General features: G+C 41.2%; 2 protein-coding genes across 3 annotated transcripts; both read left to right on the top strand.

Moving 5' to 3' along the window:
- Nucleotides 1–110: 110 nt before the first annotated feature.
- cnep1r1 (CTD nuclear envelope phosphatase 1 regulatory subunit 1) lies at nt 111–3389 on the top strand. Its single transcript, XM_044172134.1, has 6 exons — nt 111–264; nt 891–962; nt 1312–1385; nt 2493–2602; nt 2821–2875; nt 2977–3389. Exons 1-6 carry the CDS (start codon nt 165–167, stop codon nt 3016–3018), a joined length of 453 nt encoding a protein of 150 aa, XP_044028069.1. The 5' UTR covers nt 111–164; the 3' UTR covers nt 3019–3389.
- Nucleotides 3390–3538: 149 nt separating this feature from the next.
- Nucleotides 3539–14816, top strand: heatr3 (HEAT repeat containing 3). Of its 2 annotated transcripts, XM_044171508.1 has the most exons (15): nt 3540–3817; nt 4255–4427; nt 5348–5435; nt 5796–5896; nt 6309–6418; nt 8013–8153; nt 8369–8661; nt 10933–11023; nt 11247–11401; nt 11709–11791; nt 12017–12153; nt 12433–12521; nt 12951–13094; nt 13185–13361; nt 13653–14816. In XM_044171508.1, the coding sequence occupies exons 1-15, from the start codon at nt 3677–3679 to the stop codon at nt 13764–13766; spliced, it is 2037 nt and encodes a 678-aa protein (XP_044027443.1). In that variant the 5' UTR covers nt 3540–3676; the 3' UTR covers nt 13767–14816. The 2 variants fall into 2 exon arrangements, with proteins under 2 accessions (XP_044027527.1, XP_044027443.1); XM_044171592.1 differs by lacking the exon at nt 8013–8153 and having other exon boundaries at nt 3539–3817.
- Nucleotides 14817–14985: the final 169 nt, after the last annotated feature.

Genomic DNA, 14985 nt, shown 5'->3' with positions numbered 1-14985 from the left:
AGACTGGCACGGTGGAAACAGCACCATCTACAGTCCCAGAGCCAATCTGGCCTGTTGAGTGGACCAGAGGACAGGGGGCGGGGCTTTGGCTTTTTGTACCGCCCTTTATTTGGCTTACACCTAATGACGATAGAGCTAAGGACACAGCCAACGCGGATTGGTCTATGCGGCCTGTCTTTCAGCTGAGGGGAAGCAGGGGCACAGCCAACAACAGCAGGCTGCTGGGATTAAGCTCAGATATGAACTCCTTGGAACAGGCCGAAGGTAACCAATACAGAAAACAACTTAAATTACCACATTTTTAAAGAGCTGCCTATTTGTTTTAGCTTCGTAGCTGTAACCACGAAAGGAATTAAAAACATACGTTTTAAAATGGGATTACAAAACTAGGCGCAACGTTAAATTAGCTGGCTAGTCTGTTTACGACACTTAAGTTAGCATATTAGCTATCTTAACTGACAGTACACATTCAGTCGTTCATACGCTTGTATAGTTATTAGCTAACGTTGTAAAGTCTGATAGTTTCTATTGTTGTCCGGGAAGTAGCTATATAGACAGCTAAGTTTTGCCAGCAGTCAAGAGTGTCACATTCAGCTTTTAAGAGAAACGTTCGCAAACGACCGTTTTTGATATTTAACAGCCGCATTCAGTCACGTTGTGCTTCCATCCTCACTTCAGTTTACATACTTGCAGTAACCACTTAGATACAAACTGAGCTGTAGAGCTGAGGTTGACATTAGTTATATTAAGAGTCCGTGTAAATCACATAACATATTCTGTCGAGGGGAGAGAGCATTTCGCAGAGTTGAAAAGATTAAGTTGCTAGGTCATACAGAGCCATGATATTAGGTCCAAATACAATGTTTTTAACGTGGCCATTTTTGTTTCAGACCTGAAGGCTTTTGAGAGAAGATTGACAGAGTATGTCTCCTGCTTGCAACCTGCAACAGGCAGGTGGAGAAGTAAGTAACTGTTAGTGGTGATTGTCAAAACAATGGCAGAGAAGATGTAGTGGCTCACATGGTACCTTTTTATCTGGCAAAATCTGTTATTTGGTAAACCCTGTGTATTTCTGCTCATTGACTTGAACCCGACATTTGATGATTGTCAAACAAAAGAATCATGGGAAGCCACCACTCACCAAGCACAGTAAATGCAGAAATCGGTGCAGACATAATCACAGGTTAAAGATTTGTAATATGTGATCACCAATATTTAGCAATACTTATCAAGCAAGACTTACAATGTATTGATCTGGTAAAACACATTTCATGTTGTCTCACTAGGTTTAATTCTCTTGTCTTGTTTCAGTGATTCTGATAGTGGTGTCTGTTTGTACGGCTACTGGGGCGTGGAACTGGTTAATAGACCCTGACACCCAGAAGGTATGTATTTAGCGGACAAACATGTATAGTTGTGTAATTTCTGGCTTAAAGGGAAGCTCCATCAAAAACAGAATACACACTGTGCTCTTATTAATGAACAATATAGCAGCAACAGCAATAAATGTGACGATTGTCTTCCTAATGTGGGAATTACAGCATTGAGATTATAAATGATTTTATCATCAGTTGACACATTTTTTGCAGTTTGTCCATTAACTTATTAAAATCTGAGCAATTGCTCCTTGAAAGTATCGATGTGTTTTAAGTGGAGCAGGTTTTCTTGTACCTCCATATCAGATTAACTGTCCCTCTATAAACTTCAAGTAAAAGCACCGGTCTGGACTTGGTCATGCTTTATGTTAAAAACAAAACATGGTCGTTAAGGTATGCTGTTCATTGAACAGAAACTTATGCTGATCGGCCGATGTGTAGCCATTGTCTTTTTAGCTTTGTTAGCTCCTACCACCACCACTGGGCTAACTAAAATGGCAGACAGATTCCTAAGGGTAGAAGCACACAGAAAGGGTCGTGGACCCACCATCACCCCACACATTCACCTGCATTATGTCATCATCTGACTTTAGAGATGCCTCTTCCTGTCTCAGAGGTGGTATGATGAAACATGCAAGCTTTACTTCAAGCCTTATCTCTGGTGTCCAACAGATGATGCCTTTTTTTTAAAATTATACAATCAACAGTTTGGAGAGTTAATGTGGGTGTGCTCAAGAAACAGAATGCGTTTATGCTATATTTTCACATGTACTTCCTACATTAGAATGATTGGATTCAGGCTGAAACTGAGCTATACGATTAAAAATGTGTACATTTTAGGCTTGATTTCCTCTGTTATCTTCAGTTTGCCTTGTACTTTTTTTTTTTTTTAACTCTACCAATCGAATCCGTCCCTGGGCCCTTTGCTGCATTTCATCTCCTCTCTCTCCCTGCCTTTCCTGTCATTATCCAAATAAAGCAAAAAAAATAATTCTCATGGACAGAATTATTTAAAAAAAAAAGTTCTACTACACGTAACTTTGATTTCCATAGCTCACTATAAATAAAATGAAAGTTTTGTTATTGACTTAATGATTTGTTCCTCTTGTTCTGCAGGTATCTTTCTTTTCATCACTGTGGAATCATCCTTTCTTCACCATCAGCTGCATCACTCTTATAGCTCTCTTCTTTGCTGGGATACACAAACGAGTTGTGGCACCATCGATGTATCCTTTTGTCTGTTAATATGAAGCAGCGTGTTGGCATGTTTTGTCAGACTTATAATTCCAGCAATCTGCACTGACCTCACATATCCAATCTTAGCCATTGACAAAGAAGTGTAGAGCATGCAGAAAATGTTTAGGTAATTGCAGTTTTATAATTGATTGACTCCTGTTCAAGTTGTTGGCTTACTGGTTAACATCTTTGACTTTTGCCCCTTCAGTATTGCTGCCCGCTGTCGGACAGTTTTAGCAGAATACAACATGTCCTGTGACGATGTGAGTTAACAAATCTCTTTGATGTTGCGACCCGTAGTCTGCTCCGACAACTTGTTTTTAGTAAAATTGTTAACACTTGTCTTGTTTCCAACTTTTTACAGACGGGGAAACTTATTCTCAAGCCACGACCGAACATCCAGTAACGACAAGCTTGAGTGGGGTGGTCAGACAATGTACCTGGTCTTTGTTGATAGCCACTGATCACTCGGTGTCTTGAGGCCTTTGGGTGGTCTGAACAGCTCCAAGGGGAGCAGCACTGAGGCAGATATTGTCGTCATGATGGGAATGCATTTTGAAGAAAGAAGAAATGAACTGATAGGGCCTTTTAACAGTGTCGCTGTGCTGACGTCACAATTGAAGCTGCTGATCTGCTCACATAATCTTTGATGTATTTTACTCATTCAGTGTGAGTTCAGATGTGTTCATCTCTGTTTCTGATGTTGAGCATGTGTTTTATCTAAATGTTTCTATTTTTAAGGCTATTTACCTAATAAATACTGAAGGTGTTAAAATATGTCTATTTATTTCTGTCTTATTACGTGTAAAGCGTCTGCCTGTGATTTATTTGGTGTTTCTTATAAACCACAAAAGCTTGATAACGTTTGTGTTTTTTGCGTTCCCCGTGGTTTTGCGACAGGTTCTCTGCTTTCTGTTAGCAACGACCGCTTTACGGCAAGGAATAATCTTCCACATGGCCTCCAAGCAGGCTAGAGTGTGTGTTTGAGGTTTAGTCGCTACGCCTGACTGTGGAAGAAGAAAAAAAATCACGTATGCGCAGTTCGCACTTTAATAGAGATTGAAATGGGTAAAAGTAAAACCACTAAATTTAAACGTCCGCAGTTCAATTCAGTTGGATTGCCGGCGAATTCTATGAAGGAAGTGGACGCTGAGGAAGAAGACCACGGTGATGATAGCTGTCCAGCTGCGGAGTTGCTGGAGAAAGTATGATCACAGTCTAAACCTGTTTTCTCACTAAAATGACTTTTTGTCAAGCTGTGGTGTACTTGTAATGTCCTTACAGCATAGTGGGTAGGCGTTTAAACATTCATTGAAACATTAAAAGTGGAGAGTATCCTTCATTGGTATAACTTAAGTTGATCTCGAGTTTAGTTAGTCCAGTAATGAGGATTAACTTGAATGTGTGATTTCACCCTTACGACTCTTATTTAGGCTTTTGTTGTAGAGTTGTTAAAAAAAATGTCAGTCTAAATGAGTTATATGGCCAATAATGCCAGATTTTATATCCTGTATCCTATATTATTAGGCCTACTTGTCCTAGAGAAGTGCAGCTAGGGTTAGTGTATGTGAGTAATCTACAGGAAGTCTGAAACAGGTCACTTTATATAGTTGGTGTCATGTTTTGTATCTATTTTCCACAGTTGCAGAGTCCCAGTGCAGATGTGCGAGAGTTTGCATGTGCCAGTATTTCTCGGGTGGTGCAGCAGAGTCAGACCATCCCTGGTTTCCTCCAGAGGGATGCTGTGAGGCGCCTCGGGCCCATGCTGCTGGACAGCAGCCCGGCTGTCAGGGAGACCGCCACCGGAGCGCTCAGGTGAGTCAGTAGTGCTGTGGTGTGGAGTGGACTGCACCCACAGAACCAGGTCTGATCTAAGACTAAGATCATCTTAGCCTGAAGATGCTTTTGGGAAGTGGGGCCCCCCTGCCCACAACAAGATTTACCCTGAAACATGCAAATGTTGAGTCTTTGTGTCACCACGCTCAATACATCTTTGAAAGTAATCGAGAGGTTCTTGAATAGACCTTTTTCACAGCAGACGTTTTGACTTGTCATAGCAGAAAATGTCCAGAGCACATTATTTCAATCATTTAGGCCTTCCCCCCACTACAATCAAGATTCCATTCAGTGTGGTATTATACAGTATTATGGGTATAGGGTACAGATGTATTTGTTGTGTTACTTCTATAGGGGGCGCCATGCCACAATGAAAGGTCCGGTTGTAAGAAGAAAGAAGGTGCTGTTAGGTTTTCATGATTTGATGGCTGGTGTTATTACTGTCTTATGATGTATTGTATACAAATATACACAATATTCTGTTTCTGTTTATTTATGTGGGAATCTGATCACATTTGCATGTTACATTTGTTTTACCTCCAAATAACCTTCCCCAAAACAAAAAGACAAACAACAATTTCATCAGTGGTGATGACATTTGACAACAGTTACAACACAACAACAGTAATCATCGTCATCATCATCCTCTTTGCAGTCGACACTTGTTTTTGTATGAGTACGACCTTAACCCTTGTCCTGACTATCGTCCTCCAGTAAACCTTAAATCAGGTTCCATGTACTGGATATCAAAATAAGACAGTTGCTCACAGGACACCTCCGGGCTCGCTCTCTCTCACACACCCACACCCACACACACACAAACACAAACAGCATCTCTGACAGCGGATCTCCTCCGACCGAATGATGAGTGTGTGTCTGCTGCTGTCTCTCCCTGACAGGAATCTGAGTGCATGTGGAGGTCAGGAGGTGTGTGAGGACATGGTGAAGCACGACGTCATGACTCCTCTGACAGCACTGCTTAGAGAGGTGAGACTCCACCACTCCTTTTAGCTCACCCCATCACTTCAGTCCCTCCTCATCAGCAGCTGTTACAGCAGGCTACGATATCCTCAGCAGTTAGGCTTCATCCCGGAGCAAAGATATTCACAAAAATCTCTACACCCACACTCGAACAAATTGACTTCTGGCATCAAATTCAAGCTCGCTGTTGTTGACCAGTGGATGAGGTCAATAGGTGCCGTGAACCATAAACAGTATCACCTGCTTTTTCAGACTGAGCTATATTTTCATAATATAGAGTTAACATTCTAAACACTTTTAGATGGACGATGGCAAAGTTCATACCTGTTTCACTTGTGGTTTTGTCGTCATCTGTCATCTTTTCAGTGCTGTGCTGGTTTTGAGAGCGCTGCTGTGCCGATGAAAGACCAGAAGAATGCAGTGGAGGATGTAGCCAATGAGGCTGTGAACCTGTTGTGGAATTTATGGTAAGCAAAGAGGTAGTCCAAGCTGATGGCAGTGTGTGTTTTTAACCTTTTTTTATTTATCGAGATGTTTTACTGAGCCTGCATGCTATTTTCATCGACGCCCTACAACTCATTTCATTATTACATGCAGTTTCTCTCCTGGGAGCTGCCCTGTATCACCAGTCTTCTGCTGTTGGCTAGTTAGCAGCTCATGAGGCTAGTAGGTGTCTACTGCCTAAGTAAAGATACATCGTCATTATATACTTTACCCCACTAGCCAGTCCACAAAATTGCACTCTTAGTTCATCTTATAGTCACAAGCCTGCTTCTTGACACTGTTACTGCCATAATCTGTAATTATTAACGCAGAGATGAGGCACGGTGTCTGTCTGTGTGCATATGTTATGTCTCTCATATTGTGTTGTCCTTTCAGTGAGAGCAGCAGCCAGGCGCTGTCTGTGTTTAACAAAGCGGGTCTCCTGGATGTGGTTGTCCAGTGTCTGGAGAGACACCCACACAACGTGGAGCTGGCCACATCTGCTGGTACGTTGAACGGATATACTGTTGATTGGATGTCATAATTAATTTTATAAAGGTGTGTGTACATCCTAGCTGGCCACGATTATTCATGACCTCAATTTTTTTTGTCCAAATATCATGACGGGACATACAGACTTCCATTACTGCTGGTACAGGTCCTGTTGTCATAAAAGTGATTACATTCTAACCTTCATGAAGGTGGGATTTATTGCAGGACTGTTGTAATAGACTGCGTTAGTTTTAGCTAGGTGTGCCTAATAAACTGACAACTGAGTGTAAATTGACTTTTTGGGAAATATGCTTATTAGCTTTCTTGCCGAGAGTTAGATGAGAAGTTTGATACCACTCTCATGTCTGTACGTTAATTATGATGCTAGAGCTAGCAGGTGGTTCAATTAGCTTATAGTAAAGACTGGAATCTTGTTGTCACTGTGTGGTTGTCAGGCAGCCAGTGGAGACTCCAGGAAGTCACCACACCAAGCCAAGAAATAGCCTGGCACATAACCCCCCCTGTAAAACCACAACGTGTTTTACACTTCAGTTTTTGTACGGATTAAATAAACAAGTGTGTTACTTTTGGACAGAGCCAGGCTAGCTGTTTCCCCCTGCTTCCATTTTTTTATGCTAAGCTAAGCTAAACAGAATCCGACTGCGTCACAATTCCGCCTCCGTCACGGCTGCCGGTGACGATTCGACATAGTCAGACAAAATACAGGTTAATGACAGCAGCTGTACTGTGAGATTGGCTGTATTGTCATTTAAAATGAGTGATCACAGAGAAGGTTGGAAGTAACAAAAGGTTGTCATATTCAAGTACAGCCAAAAAGCATCTGTTGCCACATCAAAATGAGCTGCAAATGTATATTTATGCTTATAAAACACAACAAACCTTGGCAAAACCACTCTGAACTATAGTATAATTGTGGCTGCTGAAGAACAGACGCTCTGCTCCTGAAGTGTTTCCTGTGTACACTGAAACAGAAACAGAGCCGTGACAGAGCCGGAGCGCAGCCGGATGCTGTGTATATTGGGTGTAACCAGCTTCTGGCTCTAGCTTAATATTCAATTTGCCGACATGAGAGTGGTATCGATCTTTTCATTTAACTCTCCAAAGCAATAAGGGTATTTCCCAAAATGTCGAACTACTCCTTTTAACACCAAGTCCAGCCCATAATAGCTACAGGCTCACATAGACATAAGGTGAATTTATGAAAACAGGCAGAATAATTTTTTTTATCTTTGGGTAAATTTTCTGCCTAACGTATATCTTACAGAGATTAAATTTATGGCCACATGTTGCATACAGTATTATTGTTAATATTCATAGACGTTGGTGTGATGACTGTAAATGGAGCTGACAGTCTCAGCTCTGTGACATATGAGGCTGATTACAGAAATGACTCACGACGTGTGAACTGGTCATTGACATTAAAAATGTCCTGTAATAGCTATTACTGTACAGTCCTTCCAAACAGGGCTTTCAGAAATCTTAATATTGTTTGTAACAAAGACCTTAGTCAAGTCTGACGTGTAGCATATTTGGTTTCTCAAGTTTGAGGAATCCGTTTTGAAGTCTCTCGTCTTTGTGTTTGGCCAGCCCACTGTTTGCACACTGTGACTGAGGATAACCCAGAGCTGCTCTGTAGCTTGAACAGTGCAGTGCTTGGAGTCCTGGAGAATGTGCTGCTGTCATCTCAGCCAGGCATGGCACACACTCTCCTCAGGACATTAGCTGCAGGTACAATTTGTCACTTGTCACGTCTTTTCAAGTAAATTATTAAAAACTGTAACTTACTACCATTACACAAGTTGAAATGGACATTAAAAACAGTCCTCTGTGGACAGAAGTTGCTTTTGAATTTAGGGAACAAACACTGCAATTGATGAATACTGTGACTGTAATTTTTTTAAGATCCCTTCCTGAGCTCTAACTCTGCCTGCTGTGTCACTCAGGGACACTATGGAACATGAAGGCCAGTCTGCCTGCTGCCCGTCAGGCCCAGACCCTCAACGCTGTGGTGGCCACCCTGTCGCAGTGCCTGGATCTGGACCCAGGTACACTGATACCTGAACTCAGACAAGCAGAAGAGGTTCGTCACAGAAACACACCAGCTGCGCCAGACATAGAAGACCCGGCTGCAGGAGAGCTCGCTGTGGAGGAGATGGACGAGGAGGAGGAAGCACCTAAACACAAGAAGAATGGAAAAGCTGTGAGGGCTGATAACGACTTCTCTGACCTCTTGCCTGTAAGTGGTATCTCTCATATAGTACTCTAAATGTTGCTGTTCCTCTTTATGCTTACAGCAGGTTGTGAGCCCTTTTGGCCATACAAGTTGGCCTTTGAACACAGTCAGTCAGTAGCATGCTTCCGTTTTTGTTAGAGCAAGACTGATCAGTTGGCCATGCCGATATATTGGCTGATGTTACCTTATTGCGGATATATCAGTATAGGTGCATATCTTGGCCAGTAAATATCAAAAAACTGCCATACAGAAATGCCAAAGATATGTTTGAGGGCTTTTAGTAACAGTGCCTTCTCCAGTAGTCCACCAGACCAAATCACTGACAAGTTTATTTTTCAACTGCAAAATGTCCTGCTCTCTCAAAACCTAACACGGCAGCGGCGGATGGCCGCCCACCACTGAGTCTGCTTCTGTCCAAGTTTTTTCCTTGCCACTGTCGCCAAAGTGCTTGCTCATGGTGGGATTTGTTGGGTCTCTGTAAATAATATTATAAAGAGTACGGTCTAGACCTGCTCTATAGGAAAAGTGCAATGAGATAACTTCTGTTATGAATTGGCGCTATATAAATAAAATTGAATTGAATAGCAGCTTTTTTTAAACTCTCAAATATCTAAATGAACATTGGACTTAAAAATCCAATATTGGTCGGATTAATCTAGTAAATCCAGTATTCAGATGTAAGCCTTTTATAATGTCGCCCACAGTACAATTTTTGTTTTAATTGTGCCAAAATTCTAAGAATGACATAATTTTGCACGTACTCACTAACAGTAAGTACCATTCATAAATGTCCCTAAGTGTCAAGACTACAAACTTGCCAGTATACTTTTTAAAGAAATGTTTAATTTTTAGATGGAACCCCACTGTGCTCTGTTTTGGAAAAATGGAGACACCTAAACATTTATTTGATTAACATACATTTTATAGGACGTTCACAGACGTGTAACTCTTGGTTGATTTATCCTTCTTGAACTCATTTAAGGTTTTTATGAATAATAACTCAAATAGCATATATTCATATTGTCAACATAACTGTAAGTGAAATATCTTGTAGAAGCTTTTCTCTTGCATGCTACAATATATTGAAGCATATATAATGGATAGAATGCACGATGGGTAGTCATGATCAAGGCAAGGTGTGCATGAAGCTGTGACGCAGCCATGACAGGACGCCTCTGGGGCCCTGCTATTGGCTGATTCAGGGCTTGAAGGAGGGCATTTTGGATAGACATGATTGTAGTCTTTATTTTACACTCACTGCAGTTTGCACTTAAATTGAGCTTAAAGCTACTTTGAGCTTCTTTATATAAAGAGTCTTAAGTGCTACTTTTTACTATGAATTTTTTTCACGGATACGTCAAAGTTTAGGACCATTCTTATGAACATTTCTTAGAAGTTGTACACATACGGCCTAGAACTTTTCAATGAAAAAATTGGACACTTAAAAAATCCAAATTAAATTAAATGCAGTCTACATATAACAAATTGTCATAAATAACATCATTAACAAAAAAATGGATTCCCATGGCTCTTGGAGATAAAAAGTTTACCCTCAGTTTTAAATGCTGTAAATGTTAGGATGGGACGTGTACGGCAGCCTGTGTTTATAGCGACGAAGCGATCCAGTTTTGTATTTTGAGGCGCATGTCAGGTGAAAAGGTGGCGTATGAGTCATCCTGGAGCGTGAGCCAGACTGACAGAGCAGACAAACTGTCGGGTTCGGGGTAGCAGATTAGGGACACTCAGCAAGGTTCAACTGGGGACCAGCTTCTGGCTTCCACCACGCTGACAGTCCCCAGACCTGACCTCGGCGAGACAGAGCTGTCCCTCTCATATCAGGCACAGCCAGAGCCCCAAGATTGCGGGTGACATTCATGGTGACTTTACAAAATACACTGTAATATTGTGGGTTACACAATGGGGTTTTCTCGATTTAAGATTTGGGTTTTCTAGATTAGCAGTGTAAATGTAAAACAGTTATGGAAAGCATTTCTCTTCCGCAACGCTGCTGAACACACGCAGACACAGTTGTAATCAGGAGACTCAATAGATAAGCTCTACTTAAACCTCATTTTCCCTTCAAAAGTGACACCCCTGACGGAGGATTTCACTTAGATCACAGTTCAAAAAGTGCAACTGGGCATGTTTGAGTACATCTGTAGAAATGAAGCTCTCCTTTGCGGCGGGCTGCTGAACTCAGACTGGGTGATAACAGTGCTAACAGTCATCGTTTTGGTAGGATGTTGACTCACATGGCTGCTTGTTTTTGTCCAGAGGGGCAAGGAGGAGCTGAGGGAGGCAACGGCCTTGCTGACAGCCCAGCAAACGTCCTTGGAGATCATCGTCAACATGTGCTGCTCTGACGGTGAGTGTTGTGGGCATGGACAGCAGTGATGACCCCAGGCACTCTTCATCAACATTATTTCCTATGACACTGCCACCCAGTATGTGTTTGCTTATGTGAAAGGCTATTATAACAAGAAATGAGTCAATTTGAGTGCCTAGAAACACCTTTTGTTATTCTGCATTGGTAGCATTTGTCTTGTCATTGTTTCCCTGATCAATTCTATGTATGTGTGCCTGTTAAGACCCCTCTGACGACGAGTGGGAGGAGGAGTCGAGCAGCGATGAAAGCGACATGGGTCCGGATGGTCTTTGTGATGGAGTGTCCAATCTTATGTCACCACTGTGTTTGTCAGCTGAGGTTCAGGGGGCCTTGATCAACCACAGCATCCCTGAAAAGGCAAATACCTGTCTGCTTCATCAGTAACACCTCGGCAGCAGTCAATAGCTATAAGAAAGGAGGAGTTCATCACAGTGTCAATGTTTAGACGAGCATGGGAATCTAGTTAAACTATCATCTTGGTATACTTTGCTGTAATTACAAACCAAAAATATGCTTCTGATTATGCTGTGAACCCCACCCATCTTTCACCTGGGGCTGAACAGATTGAATTACTTATCTGTGCAGTTTAATAGAGATCTCTCTTTCATATATGCAACCACACTTAATGGTTTTAGTAATATCTTTTTTTCCCGCTTGATTGAAGGTCCTCAAAAAGACAGAGTTCCCCAGAAAGGAAGCCATGGATGTGTGCCATCAGAATCCCTCCTGGAGAAGCCTGATAAAAAAGTAATCCTCTCACTTCTCATCCTTTCTTTAACTTAACTGTCTGATCAAAATTAGTATAAGCTATGTTAGATATACCTTATGTATCTTCACTCTGGTGAGGTTTGTTGGGAAGTGATTTATTGGGGGGGGGGGAACTGGTTTATCTCTTTGAGACTGATTTACTCTTGAATGTAAAGTCTCACTGCTCTATGACAAACGCCATCTTTTCTTCTCCTGTCCTTTTAGGATGCAGCGCGTGCAGTCCAGGGCGCTGACGTCCCTCCATAGCATCCTCTCCACCATGGATGCCGAGTCTCTGGGAGGAGCGGCAGCCCTGCAGGGAGCAGCGCAGCACCTGTCCACGCTGGTCTTTGGTGCAGCAGGTGCATTTATGTCATATTATAATACAGCGCATAGGTCACATTTGGTATTCCTTGAGTTTTATTTTTCACTAAAATACACATGAATATAGGCAAGATACTAACTCTAGTAACTTAGATTCATGATTTGGAAACCAAATTGTGTTGAAAAGTGAAAAGCACAATTAAATCATAGTAGACAAATAAATGTATATTCCTAGAATGATCAGTTGCAGCAGTATAGTGAGTTGCAATATTGAAACATCTGTTAAGTAAGTACAATTTACTTTGTAATAATTTCAGAGATACCCAAAGATGAGGAGTTCCTGGAGGCCGTCATCAGCGCCATGCGGTCTCTTTTACAGATGATTGCCTCCAAAAATATTCCCCAGGTACAGGAAATACCACAGCTTTAGCCTTTCCTTTGGTGATTTAAAACATTTGCATTTAAAAGGTTAATCCAGCGATTTAGTATTGCACAAAAAGGATGGTCAAAATCTATGCAGCAGATTTTATTGCCAAGTATGGGTGAAGTAAAAAAAATGCTGGAATACTTTGGAAAGCTCCTCCAGAGCCACAGAAGACATTATACGGCTGTTTTAACAGGCTGAGTAGTACTCAACATGACAAGAAAACTGAACTTGTGTAAAATTAGTGGAGGGCCCCCGCAAAGTTGAGTGAATAAATACAGAGGCAACACAGAAGCTGGACTTTGTATTCCTGTCAAACTTAAAAATCCACTGCCAGTTCACACTGAACGCTGTTGACCATGTTTATTTTGGACAGCTCGATATCTGTGTGGTTGGTTTTGTTTTTGTTAGTGTATGACCCCCCAGCAGCTGATGAGCCTGAGCGAAGCAGCCACCCGCTGTGATGTTGTCAGTGTGAGGGTCAACGCCGTCGCCATTCTGGGCATCACCGGCAGCACATTAGCCAAAGAGAAGGGCACTGCGGAAACCCTTCAGGTATCATTTTTCTCTCTTTTCTTCTCTTGGAATATTTGTTCTTCCTCTAAGAAACTCTGTCTACCCCCACACACACACACACACACACAGATGATTGGAAACGCCTTACTTCAAGTTGCCACCAAGGATGCCCACCTGGTTGTAAATGGAGAAGCCCTCGACGCCTTGTTTGATGTTTTTGCGGATGGAGACGAGGCGGAGACGGCTGCTAAAAATATCCAGTTACTACCTGCACTGAAGGCACTTCAACCTGTCTTTAAGGCCAAGGTACCAGAGACTTTTTTCTTTTTACTGAGCACTGTTCTTGTTGATTTTTTCACAATTTCCAAATGCGTTTTCTGGATTATTAACCCATTAACCCATTCCTCCCACTACTGAACATTTTTGTTTCTCCCTCTTGTAAATGGTATTGCTTACAATGGCTTTACGGATTTTAATAAACAACAATAGTTCAGTGCCCTTGTTTAAAAAATAAATAAATAAACAAGAGACAAACATTATGTCTTATCTTTCCTATAAGGTGCGTCACATTTTAATAACAATTCACTTTTCTACTAGATTCGTAAAGAAGGAAGAGGCAAGTACAGCCCTCAGCAGCTGTGTGTGCTGGACAACATCAAAGTCAACCTGAGAAGATTCATCGGGTATCTGGAGACGGTGGTGAAAAAATGAGGACTTTCAGTACTTGACATGGTGATCAGTTGAACCTGTATGGTTTGGACAGATATGCTAGCAGGAGCATACAATGAAACAGACAATGGTTGCGAAAGCATCAAGTATTTATTATGTTTTTTTCCCCTGCTTGGTTTCAATGTTAATATAATCTTTAAATACTGCTTTACTATTTTACTTAGTGATATGAAAGTTTATTTGTTGTGAAGAGAGACGGGGTTACATCTATTATTAGTTATTAGTTACTGCAAGTTGCAGTAAAAAGAGGTTTTTATTTTTGCTCCCTCAGTTTATATCATTCAACCCAATATGGTTGTCAGGCTTGAATTTGTATATTGTTCATGCCCCCCTGTAACATTTTTTAAGAGCTCACTGCCAAGGTTGTGATGACATTAAAATCTATTAAGACGGACATTTGAGCCTTTAGAAATACACACGTATTCTCTACCTCTACCTCTCTGTGCTCCCTCCACTTCCCATCTATGCGAGGCACCGCTCTTATGCATGCAGTGGTAAAATTGTGAGCTTTTCTGTCTCCACGGCAGCCAACTTTTCTGCTGAAAGCATTCTTGTCAGTAACATTATAAAGTAATTGCCCAAACTGACAATAGATTGGGTGTCACTAACACCAATAATGTAATGATCAGTCAGCATCCAGAATTTCTGCTACAACTGACAGTCCTGTTCTACAACTGTGCAGGTTTGAAATATGTAAATCCAGGATGGTGCCATCTGTTTTGCACCTGATTCATAGTTTGTCATGCTTTGAGTAACTGTCAACCCATTAGCTTTCATTAATGCATTAAATGGTAAAGATTCAATGGTGACTTGCACCCACGAATAGTATTCAAAAATGAATTGAGTAATAGTTTTTATGTTGTAAGAGTCAAAGACAGCTTTACTGGGTTCCCACGGCTTTTCGGGGAAATGTCAATAAAATTGCAAATCATTGATTAAAAAAAAAAAAACAATTTCAAAGATAAATTTGAAGGACAGTGACATCAAGCTATGAATGAACACTTTTTTTAAAAATAAATCCTGATTTCTTAAGCCTTTTTTGAAGTGTTTGTTTTCTTATGTATCATAGGAACAATTTGTCAAAAAATGACAAGGGTATGATATATTTGGAATTGGTGGTGAAGCAACTAGCTGATTAATAAATTAGTAGATGGGCAGAAAAATAATAGAACCTTCAGATAACTGATTAATTGTGATTTTT

The sequence above is a fragment of the Siniperca chuatsi genome, linkage group LG1 (assembly GCF_020085105.1).
Source record: "Siniperca chuatsi isolate FFG_IHB_CAS linkage group LG1, ASM2008510v1, whole genome shotgun sequence".
Lineage (NCBI taxonomy): Eukaryota > Metazoa > Chordata > Actinopteri > Centrarchiformes > Sinipercidae > Siniperca > Siniperca chuatsi.
The sequence above is the reverse complement of the archived record's forward strand: the minus strand, read 5'-3'. Positions and strand labels throughout refer to the sequence as shown.